The 16,441-nt window shown below is 38.8% G+C and overlaps 1 protein-coding gene across 1 annotated transcript; it reads right to left on the reverse strand.

Annotated features, from left to right (window-relative positions):
- Nucleotides 1-11,599: 11,599 nt before the first annotated feature.
- LOC101670028 (olfactory receptor 2W1) lies at nucleotides 11,600-12,796 on the reverse strand. Its single transcript, XM_004779988.2, has one exon. It carries the CDS (start codon nucleotides 12,779-12,781, stop codon nucleotides 11,792-11,794), a length of 990 nt encoding a protein of 329 aa, XP_004780045.1. The 5' UTR covers nucleotides 12,782-12,796; the 3' UTR covers nucleotides 11,600-11,791.
- Between the last annotated feature and the right edge of the window lie 3,645 nt (nucleotides 12,797-16,441).

Below are 16,441 nucleotides of genomic sequence, written 5' to 3' on the forward strand. Positions count from 1 at the left end.
CGCATCAGCCTTTGTGGACTGAGCAGGCCAGGCTAGGTTGGGGAACAGATTATATAGGGCAAGGGTTGGGGTGGCAGGAAGCGGTCTTACAGAAGCAGATATGCATGGTTACAGGAGTCTGATTGATTAATTTGAATCAAGCATGATTGGGCGTTGGGGTCAGGGCGTTCTGGTGGTTCCTGGGGTCAGGGCGTTCTGGTGGTTCCTTGGGTCAGCACTCTGGAAAGTCCTAGTTACATTCTACTTTTCATTTGTCTTTTCTTTTGACAGACCGGGTGATCACAGACATCCTGTTTGTGCAGGATATGTGTTGCCATCCGGCTATGGGAATAATGGGTTACTTAAACAAGCCTTTAGCAAGGGGAGAGGGGTCTTTCAACAGAAGATTTTTGTCTTGATGAAGTCTGAAAAGTTCCTTCTTGCTTTTGTTTCCTTTGTCTTTGGAGACATGTCTTTTTTTTTTTTTAATTAATTTATTTTCAGCATAATAGTATCATTATTTTTTCACCACACCCAGTGCTCCATGCAATCCGTGCCCTCTATAATACCCACCACCTGGTACCACAACCTCCCACCCCCCCGCCACTTCAGACCCCTCAGATTGTTTTTCAGAGTCCATAGTTTCTCATGATTCACCTCCCCTTCCAATTTACCCCAACCCCCTTCTCTCTAACTACCCATGTCCTCCATGCTTTTTGTTATGCTCCACAAATAAGTGAAACCATATGATAATTGACTCTCTCTGCTTGACTTATTTCACTCAGCATAATCTCTTCCAGTCCCGTCCATGTTGCTACAAAAGTTGGGGATTCATCCTTTCTGATGGAGGCATAATACTCCATAGTGTATATGGACCACATCTTCCTTAACCGTTCATCCATTGAACGGCATCTTGGATCTTTCCACAGTTTGGCAACCGTGTCTTGAAAGAAGTTGCTGTGGACTAATGTCCAAGTGGTAACTGCCTATGTTCTCCTCTAGGATTTTGATGGAATCCTGTCTCACATTGAGATCTTTCATGAATTGTGAGTTTATCTTTGTGTATGGTGTAAGAGAATGGTCAAGTTTCATTCTTCTGCATGTGGCTGTCCAGTTTTCCATCATCATTTATTGAAGAGACTGCTGTTTTCCATTGGATATTTTTTCTTGATTTGTCAAAGATTAGTTATCCATGGAGATGAGGGTCCATTCCTGGTCTATTCTGTTCTATTGGTTTATGTGTGTGCTTTTGTGCCAGTACCATGCTGTCTTGGGGATCAAAGCTTTGTAGTAAAGCTCGAAATCAGGCAACGTTATACCCCCAGCTCTTTCTTTTTCAACATTACCTTGGTGACTCAGGGTCTTTTCTCATTCTATAGAAATTTTACAATTGTTTGTTCCAGCACTTTGAAAAATGCCATTGGTATTTTGATAGGGATGGCATTTGAAAGATTGCTCTAGGCAGCATAGACATTTTCACAATCTTTATTCTTCCAAACTGTGAGTATGGAATTGTTTTCCATCTCTTTGTGTCTTCTACAATTTCTTTCATAAGTTTTCTGTAGTTTCTAGAGTATAGATTTTTTACCATGTTGGTTAGGTTTATTCCAAGGTATCTCCTGGTTCTTGGTATTACTGTAAATGGAACGGATTCCTTAATTTCTCTTCCTACAGTTACGTTGTTAGGGTACAGAAATGCCACTGACTCTGTCCATTGATTTTGTATCCTGCCACATTGCTGAATTGCTGTATGAGTTCTGGTAATTGGGGGGTGGAGTCTTTTGGGTTTTCCACATAAAGTCATCTGCCAAGAGAGAGAGTTAGACTTCTTCTTTGCCAATTTGAATGCCTTTTATTTCTTGATATTGGCTGATTGCTGAGGTTAGCACTTCTAGTATTATACTGAACGATAGTGGTGAGAGTGGGCATCGCTGTCATGTTCCTACACTTAAGGGAAAGGCTTGTAGCTTTTCCCCATTAAGAATGATATTCATGGGAGGGAGGAGTCAAGATGGCGGAGAAGTAGCAGCCTGAGACTACTTCAGCTATCCGAGGATCAGCTAGATAGCTTATCTAAAGATTGCAAACACCTGAAAATCCATCGGAGATCCAAGAGAAGAAGAACAGCAATTCTGGAAACAGAAAAACAACCACTTTCTGAAAGGTAGGACCGGCGGAAAAGTGAATCCAAAGCGACGGGAAGATAGACCCCGGGGGGAGGGGCCGGCTCCCGGCAAGCAGCGGAGCAACCGCGCACAAAATCAGGACTTTTAAAAGTCTGTTCCGCTGAGGGACATCGCTCCAGAGGCTACCCGGGGCAAAGCCCACACGGGGTCAGCGTGGCCTCAGGCCCCGCAGGGTCACAGAAGGATCCAGGGTGTCTGAGTGTCACAGAGCTTGCGGGTATTGGAACGGGAAAGCCGGCTACAGAGACAGAGCCGACAGTAAGCTCGCAGCTCGGGGTGACCTTGAACCGGTCACAGGCTCGAGAGCTCGGAGCGCGGCCAGAGGTCAGGCAGACGGGAGTAACTGGGCGCCGTTCTCTGAGCGCGCTCTGAGGAGTGCGGCCCTGGGCTCTCTGGCACCTCCAGGCCGGAGACCAGGAGGCCGCCATTTGTATTCCCGTCCTCCGGAACTCTACAGAAAGCGCTCAGGGAACAAAAGCTCCTAAAAGCAAACCCAAGCGGATTACTCACCCCGGCCCCAGGTAAGGGCGGTGCAATCCGCCTGGGGCAAAGACACTTGAGAATCACTACAACAGGCCCCTCCCCCAGAAGAGCAACAAGAAATCCAGCCGAGACCAAGTTCACCTACCAAAGAGTGCGGTTTCAATACCAAGGAGAGCAGCAGAATTCTAGAGGAGGAGAAAGCAAAGCACAGAACTCATGGCTTTTTCCCTGTGATTTCTTTTAGTCTTGCGGTTAATTTAATTTTTTTATTTTTCATTTTTTGTTTTTTTTTTCTCGCCTTCGGGTAAAATTTTTTTTTAACTGTTACCTTTTTCTTTTTTAACGATTTTTTACTAGTTTATCTAATATATATATTTTTTCTTTTTTATATTTTTCTTAGGTGTTTTCTTTTTTTTTTTTTTTAATTCTTTACTTTCTTTTTTTTTCTCTTTTTTCTTTTTTCTTTTTTTTTCCTTTCTTCCTTTTTAAACCTCTTTTTATCCCCTTTCTCCCCCGTCACGATTTGGGATCTCTTCTAATTTGGTTAAAGCATACTTTCCTGGGGTTGTTGCCACCCTTTTAGTATTTTACTTGCCCCTTCAAATACTCTTCTCAGGACAAAATGACAAGACAGAAAAATTCAACACAAAAAAAAGAACAAGAGGCAGTACCGAAGGCTAGGGACCTAATCAATACAGACATCGGTAATATGTCAGATCTAGAGTTCAGAATGACAATTCTCAAGGTTCTAGCCGGGCTCGAAAAAGGCATGGAAGATATTAGAGAAACCCTCTCGAGAGATATAAAAGCCCTTTCTGGAGAAATAAAAGAACTAAAATCTAACCAAGGTGAAATCAAAAAAGCTATTAATGAGGTGCAATCAAAAATGGAGGCTCTCACTGCTAGGATAAATGAGGCAGAAGAAAGAATTAGTGATATAGAAGACCAAATGACAGAGAATAAAGAAGCTGAGCAAAAGAGGGACAAACAGATACTGGACCACGAGGGGAGAATTCGAGAGATGAGTGACACCATAAGATGAAACAACATTAGAATAATTGGGATTCCAGAAGAAGAAGAAAGAGAGAGGGGAGCAGAAGGTATACTAGAGAGAATTATTGGAGAGAATTTCCCCAATATGGCAAAGGGAACGAGCATCAAAATTCAGGAGGTTCAGAGAACGCCCCTCAAAATCAATAAGAATAGGCCCACACCCCGTCACCTAATAGTAAAATTTACAAGTCTCAGTGACAAAGAGAAAATCCTGAAAGCAGCCCGGGAAAAGAAGTCTGTAACATACAATGGTAAAAATATTAGATTGGCAGCTGACTTATCCACAGAGACCTGGCAGGCCAGAAAGAGCTGGCATGATATTTTCAGAGCACTAAACGAGAAAAACATGCAGCCCAGAATACTATATCCAGCTAGGCTATCATTGAAAATAGAAGGAGAGATTAAAAGCTTCCAGGACAAACAACAACTGAAAGAATTTGCAAACACCAAACCAGCTCTACAGGAAATCTTGAAAGGGGTCCTCTAAGCAAAGAGAGAGCCTACAAGTGGTAGATCAGAAAGGAACAGAGACCATATACAGTAACAGTCACCTTACAGGCAATACAATGGCCCTAAATTCATATCTCTCAATAGTTACCCTGAATGTTAATGGGCTAAATGCCCCTGTCAAAAGACACAGGGTATCAGAATGGATAAAAAAACAAAACCCATCTATATGTTGCCTCCAAGAAACTCATTTTAAGCCCGAAGACACCTCCAGATTTAAAGTGAGGGGGTGGAAAAGAATTTACCATGCTAATGGACATCAGAAGAAAGCAGGAGTGGCAATCCTTATATCATATCAATTAGATTTTAAGCCAAAGACTATAATAAGAGATGAGGAAGGACACTATATCATACTCAAAGGTTCTGTCCAACAAGAAGATGTAACAATTTTAATTATCTATGCCCCAAACGTGGGAGCAGCCAACTATATAAACCAATTAATAACAAAATCAAAGAAACACATCAACAATAATACAATAATAGTAGGGGACTTTAACACTCCCCTCACTGAAATGGACAGATCATCCAAGCAAAAGATCAGCAAGGAAATAAAGGCCTTAAACAACACACTGGACCAGATGGACATCACAGATATATTCAGAACATTTCATCCCAAAGCAACAGAATACACATTCTTCTCTAGTGCACATGGAACATTCTCCAGAATAGATCACATCCTTGGTCCTAAATCAGAACTCAACTGGTATCAAAAGATTGGGATCATTCCCTGCATATTTTCAGACCACAATGCTCTAAAGCTAGAATTCAACCACAAAAGGAAGTTTGAAAAGAACCAAAATACATGGAGACTAAACAGCATCCTTCTAAAGAATGAATGGGTCAACCGGCAAATTAAAGAAGAATTGAAAAAAATCATGGAAACAAATGATAATGAAAATACAACGGTTCAAAATCTGTGGGACACAACAAAGGCAGTCCTGAGAGGAAAATATATAGCGCTACAAGCCTTTCTCAAGAAACAAGAAAGGTCTCAGGTACACAATCTAACCCTACACCTAAAGGAGCTGGAGAAAGAACAAGAAAGAAACCCTAAGCCTAGCAGGAGAAGAGAAATCATAAAGATCAGAGGAGAAATCAATGAAATAGAAACCAAAAAAACAATAGAACAAATCAACGAAAGTAGGAGCTGGTTCTTTGAAAGAATTAATAAAATTGATAAACCCCTGACCTGACTTATCAAAAAGAAAAGAGAAAGGACCCAAATAAATAAAATCATGAATGAAAGAGGAGAGATCACAACTAACACCAAAGAAATACAAACTATTATAAGAACATACTATGAGCAACTCTACGCCAATAAATTTGACAATCTGGAAGAAATGGATGCATTCCTAGAAACATATAAACTACCACAACTGAACCAGGAAGAAATAGAAAGCCTGAACAGACCCATAACCAGTAAGGAGATTGAAACAGTCATTAAAAATCTCCAAACAAACAAAAGCCCAGGGCCAGACGGCTTCCCAGGGGAATTCTACCAAACATTTAAAGAAGAACTAATTCCTATTTCCTAAAACTGTTCCAAAAAATAGAAATGGAAGGAAAACTTCCAAACTCATTTTATGAGGCCAGCATCACCTTGATCCCAAAACCAGACAAGGATCCCACCAAAAAAGAGAGCTATAGACCGATATCCTTGATGAACACAGATGCGAAAATACTCAACAAAATACTAGCCAATAGGATTCAACAGTACATTAAAAAGATTATTCACCACGACCAAGTGGGATTTATTCCAGGGCTGCAAGGTTGGTTCAACATCCGCAAATCAGTCAATGTGATATAACACATCAATAAAAGTAAGAACAAGAACCATATGATACTCTCAATAGATGCTGAAAAAGCATTCCACAAAGTACAGCATCCCTTCCTGATCAAAACTCTTCAAAGTGTAGGGATAGAGGGCACATACCTCAATATCATCAAAGCCATCTATGAAAAACCCACCGCAAATATCATTCTCAATGGAGAAAAACTGAAAGCTTTTCCGCTAAGGTCAGGAACACGGCAGGGATGTCCATTATCACCACTGCTATTCAACATCGTACTAGAGGTCCTAGCCTCAGCAATCAGACAACAAAAGGAAATTAAAGGCATCCAAATCGGCAAAGAAGAAGTCAAATTATCACTCTTCGCAGATGATATGATACTATATGTGGAAAACCCAAAAGACTCCACTCCAAAACTGCTAGAACTTATACAGGAATTCAGTAACGTGTCAGGATATAAAATCAATGCACAGAAATCAGTTGCATTTCTCTACACCAACAGCAAGACAGAAGAAAGGGAAATTAAGGAGTCAATCCCATTTACAATTGCACCCAAAACTATAAGATACCTAGGAATAAACCTAACCAAAGAGTCACAGAATCTATACTCAGAAAACTATAAAGTACTCATGAAAGAAATTGAGGAAGACACAAAGAAATGGAAAAATGTTCCATGTTCCTGGATTGGAAGAATAAATATTGTGAAAATGTCTATGCTACCTAAAGCAATCTACACATTTAATGCAATTCCTATCAAAGTACCATCCATCTTTTTCAAAGAAATGGAACAAATAATGCTAAAATTTATATGGAACCAGAAAAGACCTCGAATAGCCAAAGGGATATTGAAAAAGAAAGCCAACGTTGGTGGCATCACAATCCCGGACTTCAAGCTCTATTACAAAGCTGTCATCATCAAGACAGCATGGTACTGGCACAAAAACAGACACATAGATCAATGGAACAGAATAGAGAGCCCAGAAATAGACCCTCAACTCTATGGTCAACTAATCTTCGACAAAGCAGGAAAGAATGTCCAATGGAAAAAAGACAGCCTCTTCAATAAATGGTGCTGGCAAAATTGGACAGCCACATGCAGAAAAATGAAATTGGACCATTTCCTTACACCACACACGAAAATAGACTCAAAATGGATGAAGGACCTCAATGTGCGAAAGGAATCCATCAAATCCTTGAGGAGAACACAGGCAGCAACCTCTTCGACCTCAGCCGCAGCAACAACTTCCTAGGAACAATGCAAAAGGCAAGGGAAGCAAGGGCAAAAATGAACTATTGGGATTTCATCAAGATCAAAAGCTTTTGCACAGCAAAGGAAACAGTTAACAAAATCAAAAGACAACTGACAGAATGGGAGAAGATATTTGCAAACGACATATCAGATAAAGGACTAGTGTCCAGAATCTATAAAGAACTTAGCAAACTCAACACCCAAAGAACAAATAATCCAATCAAGAAATGGACAGAGGACATGAACAGACATTTCTGCAAAGAAGACATCCAGATGGCCAACAGACACATGAAAAAGTGCTCCATATCACTCGGCATCAGGGAAATACAAATCAAAACCACAATGCGATATCACCTCACACCAGTCAGAATGGCTAAAATCAACAAGTCAGGAAATGACAGATGCTGGCGAGGATGCGGAGAAAGGGGAACCCTCCTACACTGTTGGTGGGAATGCAAGCTGGTGCAACCTCTCTGGAAAACAGCATGGAGGTTCCTCAAAATGTTGAAAATAGAACTGCCCTATGACCCAGCAACTGCACTATTGGGTATTTACCCTAAAGATACAAACGTAGTGATCCAAAGGGGCACGTGCACCCGAATGTTTATAGCAGCAATGTCCACAATAGCCAAACTATGGAAAGAACCTAGGTGTCCATCAACAGATGAATGGATCAAGAAGATGTGGTATATATACACAATGGAATACTATGCAGCCATCAAAAGAAATGAAATCTTGCCATTTGCGACAACATGGATGGAACTAGAGCGTATCATGCTTAGCGAAATAAGTCAGGCGGAGAAAGACAACTATCATATGATCTCCCTGATATGAGGAAGTGGTGTTGCAACATGGGGGCTTAAGTGGGTATGAGAAGAATAAATGAAAGAAGATGGGATTGGGAGGGAGACAAACCATAAGTGACTCTTAATCTCACAAAACAAACTGAGGGGTGCTGGGGGGAGGGGGTTTGGGAGAAGGGGGTGGTATTATGGACATTGGGGAGGGTATGTGCTTTGGTGAGTGCTGTGAAGTGTGTAAACCTGTTGATTCACAGACCTGTACCCCTGGGGATAAAAATATATGTTTATAAAAAATAAAAAATTATATTAAAAAATAAATAAATAAAACCAATTATAACCCCCCCCCCAAAAAAAGAATGATATTCATGTGGGCTTTTCATAGATGGCTTTTATGATATTCAGGAATGCTCCCTCTATCTCTACACTCTGAAGAGTTTTGATCACGAAAGGATGTTGTATTTTTCAAACACTTTCTCTGAGTCAATTGAGATGATCATGTGATTCCTGCCTCTTCTTTTAGTAATGTGCTCTATCAGGTTGATTGACTTGTGAAATGAATCACCCTTGCATCCAGGTATAAATCCCACCTGGTCATGGTTAATAATTCTTTTAAGGTACTGTTGGATCCTATTGGCTAGGACATTGTTGAGTATCTTGGCATCCATGTTCCTCGGGGATACTGGTCCGTAATTCTTCTTTGTGATATGGTCTCTGCCTAGTTCGGGATCTGGGTAATGCTGGCCTCATAAGATGAGTTTGGAAGATTTCTTCCTGTTTCTATTTTTTGAAATATCTTCAATAGAAAAGGCATTATTTCTTCTTTAAATATTTGGTAGGATTCTCCCATCTTGCTTGGACTCTTGTTCTTTTGGGAGGTTTTGATTACTGCTTCAATTTCCTTCCTGGTTATTTGTCTGTTCAGATGTTCTACCTCTTCCTGTTTAAGGCAACTGTGAAGGAGGTATTGTGTGGATGAAAGAACACTGGCAATACTCTACATCACATTCAATACATATTATGAGAGGCATTTCTGTGTCGTTCTGAGTGGGAAAGTAAAAATTATCCAGTGACTCACCCTCTTCATGTCTCAAGAATTATGAAGTGACAGAGGAGACAATTTTTAAAAAATTTTATTTGTTTTCAGTGTTCCAAGACTCATTGTTTATGCACTACACCCAGTGCTCCACGCAATATGTGCCCTCCTTAATACCTACCACCAGCCTCTCCCAACCAACTCCCTTCCCCTCCAAAACACTCAGTTTGTTTCTCAGAGTCCACAGAGGAGACAGTATTTTATGTCTGATTGATTACAATTATTAAGTAATGGGTTTTTTAGAGAGGTATCCCATCACAGAAAATGTCAAAGTTTAATTCAAAAGTCATCAAACTTCCCCATAAAATACTTGGTATTATGGCATGATGAATGGAAATGAAAACATTTATTCATTTTAAGAAATTACACTACATAAAAATGTACAAATCTACATTTCTCAATATTTCCATAAATTCTTGCAAAAACAATGAATACTGTTACACTGAAAAGAAATTTTAAAAAATAAAAAAATATATGCTTGTCCCCAGCAAAAAAAAATAAATAAAATAAAAATAAATAAATAAAATTCTAAGATCTATAGATAGATCAAAGCCAAATCCTAACTAATATCAAAGGAATCATACTGTTTTTTATCCAATGAGGTTGAGACAGTCATGGAATAAATATTTCATGAATGAATACATAATGAGTAAGATGGTCTGATCACATTTTAATCCCTCTAATTTGTGTCTTCTCACTTCCTTGTATCACATTAATGAAGAAATAACTTAAATAACAAAGGACATTTACTCAAGATATTGATAAAAGTTTGTATGGTATCACAAGATATTTAATATACAAGATCATGATTTGTATATTATTACTTAATATGCAAACCATACTGTATATGTATCCATTCACTCAAGCCTATATTTTGGAAGATCCAAGCATTAGCACAGAAAATACAAAACTAGGTCATCAAAACAGTTTCTGTGGGTCTTTAGAATGAATTAAATGTATTCACGTTTATGTTTACATCCTCTTTGTGTAATAGTACAAACAAAATTACAAATTCCTAGTGAGCTATTTTCTCTGAAGGTATGCTAATGATGAGAGTCATAATAGAGCTAAGTAAGATGGTTACAGTATTGTTGCATCCACAGAATGTTCATATACAGGAACTTTTCTATTAGTTGAGTTGGTGGTCTCACAATTGGTTGCTTCAGTAGAAAATAAAGACAGATTCACACCAATAGTGCAGAGGGATTTCTTTTCCTCCACATCCTTGCCAACACCTGTTACTTCTGTTTTTGATTTTAGCCATTCTGACAGGTGAAAAGTGGTATCTTATTGGTCTTTTAATTTGCATTTCCCTGATGATTAGTGAGCATCCTTTCACGTACTCATTGACCATCTGTATCTTCTTTGGAAAAATGTCTATTGAGATCCTCGGCCCATTTTTAAAATTCAATTTATGGGGTTTTTTTGTTGTTGTTGAGTTGTACAAGTTCACTACATCTTTGGATATGAGCCCCTTATTGGATATATCATTTTAAAACATTTTTTCCCATTGAGTAGGTTGAGTTTTGTTTTGTGGATGGTTTCCTTGCTGTGCAAAACATTTTTATTTTGGTGTAGTCCTAATAGTTTAATTTTTCCTTTGTTTCCCTTGTCAGAGAAAATATATTTAGAAAAATGTATCTATGGCTGATGTCAAAAAAACTACTATTTTTTGCACTATTGGTGGAGATACAAATTGGTGCACCACTATGAAAAGAGTATGGAGATTCCTTAAAAGATTAAATATATAATTACCATATGATTCAGTAATTCCACTGCTGAGTTACCCAAAGAAATCAAAGAAGCAAAACAAAACAAAACAAAACAAAAACAAAACACTAACTTTTGTTTCTTTGTTTTTATTTTTCATTTAATTTTATTTTTTCAGTGTTCCAAGATTCATTGTTTATGCACCACACCCAGTGCTCCATGCAATACATGCCCTCCTTAATATCCACCATCAGGTTCACCCATCCTCCTACTGCCTTTGCTCCAAAATCCTTAGTTTGTTTCCTAGAGTCCACAGTCTCTCATGCTTCATCTCTCCCTCTGATTTTCCCCAATTCACTTTTCCTTTCCTTCTCCTAATGTCCCCACATTATTCCTTATGCTCCACAAGTAAGTGAAACCATATGAACCCTTATATTTATTGCAGCCTTACTTATAATAGGCATGATAAGGAAACAACCCGGTTACCACTCATATGTAAATAGATAAAGAAAACAGTGTATGCATATACACAGTGGAAAAGTACTTAGCCATAAAAAGAACAAAACCTTGCCATTGGCAACAACATGGATGTATCTAGAAGGAACAATGCTAAGTGAACTAAGTCAGGCAGGAAAGACAAATACCATATGAGTTTACTCATATGTGGAATTTAGGAAACAAAACAAATGAACAAACAAAAAAGAGACAAACAAAAAAGTAGACACTTAAACATGGAGAACAAACAAGTCCTTGCCACAGAGGAGAAGGGTCATTAATGGGTGATACAGATAAAGGGGATATAGAGTACCCTTATCATGTTGAACACTGATAAATATACAGAATTGTTGAATCATTATAGCGTACACCTGAAACTACTGTAACACTCTGTGTCAATTACACTTCAATGAAAAAAAATAAAGACAATTAGAAAATATATTTTATTGCCTTATCCAGGGTAATATTTTGCCATGAATCTGGTTCCTCTTCAATTTTGTAGATTCATGGTCAACTCTCACGAGTTTCCTCAGTGCATTCTTCATGTCCTTATTCCGCAGGGTATAAACAAGAGGGTTGAGACTTGGAGTGATGATTGTGTAAAAGAGGGTGAGGAACTTGCCCTGGTCTTGGGAGGCACTGTTACCTGGCTGTAAGTACATGTAGATAATAGTTCCATAGAAGATGGACACAACAGTGAGATGAGATCCACAGGTATTAATTGCTTTTTGTTGGCTTGCTTTTGACTTTATTGTGAGCACAGCTTTGGCAATGTAGCCATAGGATATAAGAATAAGGCTGAGGGGTGTAAGGACAATGACAATGCCTAAAGCAAAAACAGACATTTCAACTGTTGTGGTGTCTATACAAGCTATTTTGACCATAGCTGGCAACTCACACAAGAAATGATCCAGGAGATTGTTTCCACATCGAGGTAAATTCAGGGTGAGTGTACATAAGACTACAGAGTTGGCCAAACTAATGCTCCAGACTGTGATTACCATCTTGAGACAGAAATGTGGATTCATGATTACCAAGTAATGCAAGGGCTTACAGATAGCTATGAAACGATCATAGGACATAACAGCGAGGAGGAGACACTCAGAGGACCCCAACCACATATAAACATAGAGTTGAGTGACACAGCCCACATAGCTGATGGTCTTGTGAGGTCCCCACAAGTTAACCAGCATTTGAGGGACGATGCTAGTTGTGAAGCACAGATCCAGGAAAGATAAATTCCTAAGGAAAAAATACATTGGAGTTTGAAGATGGGGATCCAGCAGAGATGCAAGGATGATGGCTGTGTTACCCACCCATGTAATGAAGTAGAAGATAGTGACAACTCCTGATAGGACCATCTCCAGTTTGGGATGGTCAGAGAAACCAAGCAGAACAAAACTGTGAAGAGAACTGTAATTGTTTTGGTCCATAGTCCCTCAGTGACCAAGTCCTAGAAAGAAAAGAGTAGAGGTAGGTGAAGGAGGATGGGGAGGAAGAGGAGCAGGAAAAATTTGCCAATACAATCTATATAAATACAGAATTTTATAAGGGAAATAATATATGTTAATACTTAAAAATAATGGATAAATACAGTAAACATTAGAGTCAAGTAATCTGGTCTTTGTTGTAGCATCTTTTATAGTGATACTTCATATATTTTTATCTATGTGAGCTTGGCAAGGTTACTCTTAAACTCAAGCTCTGAAATTTCTCACATTTAAGTTTGGAAGTTTGGAATAGATCTGGTTCTAAAGTGATGTGACCCTTTGATCCTGTACAAATATTCCTGGCTTGATATAGTGAACACACTCTTTTAGTTGGTCAGCAAATTCACCTATAAAATATAATTATTTTGCAAATGTCAGAGCAAGAAAAGAGTGTTCCTCTTTTCTCATATCTTAGTGAGTAGCCCTGTTGATGTCCCAGTTTCTTATGTAGGAGATCTAGCATTTATCTTTAGCACCTTTATCTCCCTAAAATTTAATAAATTTTAAATTAAATAAATTCAATTAAATTTAATAAATTTAACAAATTTATCTTCCTAATTCTGGTACCTAACTTATCACCCAAACTGGTAAGCTTGAATGCAAATTACATTTTAATTATCTTCTCATTTTTTTTCACTTCAGCTTTTTTTTAACATCTTATTTTGTTTTTTCATGTTCCAAGATTCATTGTTTATGCACCACACCCAGTGCTCCATAAAATACATGCCCTCCTTATTATCCACTACTAGGCTCACCCATCCCCCCTCTCCCCTCCAAAACCCTGTAAGTTTCTCAGAGTCCACAGTCTCTAGTGCTTTGTCTCCCCTTCTGATTTACCCCAATTCACTTTTCCTTTCCCTCTTTTTTTTTCTCCTAGTTAATTTTTTTTTAATTTTTAATTTTTTATAAACATATATTTTTATCCCCAGGAGTACAGGTCTGTGAATCACCAGGTTTACACACTTCACAGCACTCACCAAATTTTTCATAGTGAAAAAAAATCAGTTAGTTAAAATACAGTGTAATATTAGTTTCAGGTATGGGATTTAGTGATTTAATCTTCCATACAACACCCAGTGCTCATCAAAAGTGCCCTCCTTGATGTGGAGAAAGGGGAACCCTCTTACACTGTTGGTGGGAATGCAAACTGATGCAGCCTTTTTGGAGAACAGTGTGGAGATTCCTCAAGAACCTAGATGTCCATCAACAGATGAATGGATCAAGAAGATGTGGTATATATACACAATGGAATACTATGCAGCCATCAAAAGAAATGAAATCTTGCCATTTGCGACAACATGGATGGAACTAGAGCGTATCATGCTTAGCGAAATAAGTCAGGCGGAGAAAGACAACTATCATATGATCTCCCTGATATGAGGAAGTGGTGTTGCAACATGGGGGCTTAAGTGGGTACGAGAAGAATAAACGAAGGAAGATGGGATTGGGAGGGAGACAAACCATAAGTGACTCTTAATCTCACAAAACAAACTGAGGGTTGCTGGGGGGAGGGGGTTTGGGAGAAGGGGGTGGGATTATGGACATTGGGGAGGGTATGTGCTTTGGTGAGTGCTGTGAAGTGTGTAAACCTGGTGATTCACAGACCTGTACCACTGGGGATAAAAATACATGTTTATAAAAAATAAAAAAATTATATTAAAAAAAAAGAAAGAAATTAAAAATAGAGCTTCCCTATGACCCTGCAATTGCACTACTGGGTATTTACCCAAAAAATACAGACGTAATGAAAAGAAGGGCCATCTGTACCCCAATGTTTATAGCAGCAATGGCCACGGTCGCCAAACTGTGGAAAGAACCAAGATGCTCTTCAATGGACGAATGGATAAGGAAGATGTGGTCCATATACACGATGGAGTATTATGCCTCCATCAGAAAGGATGAATCCCCAACTTTTGTAGCAACATGGATGGGACTGGAAGAAATTATGCTGAGTGAAATAAGTCAAGCAGAGAGAGTCAATTATCATATGGTTTCACTTATTTGTGGAGCATAACAAATAGCATGGAGGACATAGGGAGTTAGAGAGGAGAAGGGAGTTGGGGGAAATTGGAAGAGGAGGTGAACCATGAGAGACTATGGACTCTGAAAAGCAATCTGAGGGGTTTGAAGTGGCGGGGGTGGGAGGTTGGGGGAACCACGTGGTGGGTATTAGAGAGGGCACGGATTGCATGGAGCACTGGATGTGGTGCAAAAATATGAATACTGTTATACTGAAAATAAATTTAAAAAAATTTTTTAAAGTGCCCTCCTTAATCCCCATCAACGATTCAACCCATCTCTCTTCCCATCTCCCTTCTGGTAACCATCAGTGTGTTCTTTCTAGTTAAGAGTCTATTTCCTTACAAATCAAAACCACAGTGAGATACCACCTCACGCGAGTCAGAATGGCTAAAATTAGTCAGGAAATGACTGGTGTTGGTGAGGATGCAGAAAAAGGGGAACCCTCTTTCACTGTTGGTTGGAATGCAAGCTGGTGCAGCCACTCTAGAAAGCAGTATGCAGGCTCCTCAAAAAGTTGAAAATAGAGCTACCCTAAGACCCAGCAATCACACTACTTGGTATTTACCCAAAGATACAAATGTAGTGATCTGAAGGGGCACATGCACCCAAATGTTTATAGCAGCAATGTCCATAATAGCCAAACTATGGAAAGAGCCTAGATGTCCACCAACAGATGAATGGATAAATAAAATTTGGGGGAATATATATAAACACACACACACACATATATATAGATCTATATATGCATATATATATATACATATATATATAGTGGAGTACTATATATATATGCATATATAGATCTATCTATATATATATACATATATATATATATATAGTGGAGTACTATGCAGCCATCGAAAATGGAAATCTTGCCATTTGCAACAATGTGGATGAACAGAGGATATTATGCTAAGTGAAGTAAGTCAATCAGAGAAAGATAATTATATGATCTCTCTGATGTGAGGAATTTGAGAATCAGGGTGGGGGTGGTGGGAAGGGAAGGAAAAATGAAACAAGATGGGACTGGAAAGGGAAACAAACCATAAGAGACTCTCAATCTCAAGAAACAAATTGAGGGTTGCTGGAGAGGGGGAGAGGGGATAGGATGGCTGGGCTATGGATATTGGGGAGGGTATGTGCTATGGTGAGTGTTGTGAATTGTGTATGACTGACGATTCACAGACCTGTACCCCTGAAACAAATAATACCTAACATGTAAATAAATAAATAAGTCTGTTTCTTGGTTTGCCTCTCCGGTTTTTTTCCATCATGTTCATTTGTTTTTTGTTTCTTAAATTTCACATATGAATAAAATAATATAGTAGTTTTCTTTCTCTGACTGACTTATTTTGCTTAGGATAATACACTCTAGTTCTATCCATGTCTTTGCAAATATATATACCACATCTTCTTGACCCTTTCCCTAGTTCATGGGCATTTAGGTGGTTTCCAGAATTTGGCTATCACTGATAATGCTGCTATCAAAACCAGGGTGCATGTATTCCTTCATATTGGTGGTTTTTTTTATCCTTCAGGTAAACCTAGTAATGCAAAATAGAAAGCCCAGAAATAACCCAC

Source organism: Mustela putorius, unplaced genomic scaffold (genome assembly GCF_011764305.1).
Source record: "Mustela putorius furo isolate JIRA1106 unplaced genomic scaffold, ASM1176430v1.1 tig00537295_pilon_pilon_pilon, whole genome shotgun sequence".
Taxonomy (NCBI): Eukaryota; Metazoa; Chordata; class Mammalia; order Carnivora; family Mustelidae; genus Mustela; species Mustela putorius.

Bases quoted from the DNA above. Each gene is read 5' to 3' on its own strand.
- LOC101670028 (XM_004779988.2), bottom strand. From the start codon at position 12,781: ATGGACCAAAACAATTACAGTTCTCTTCACAGTTTTGTTCTGCTTGGT.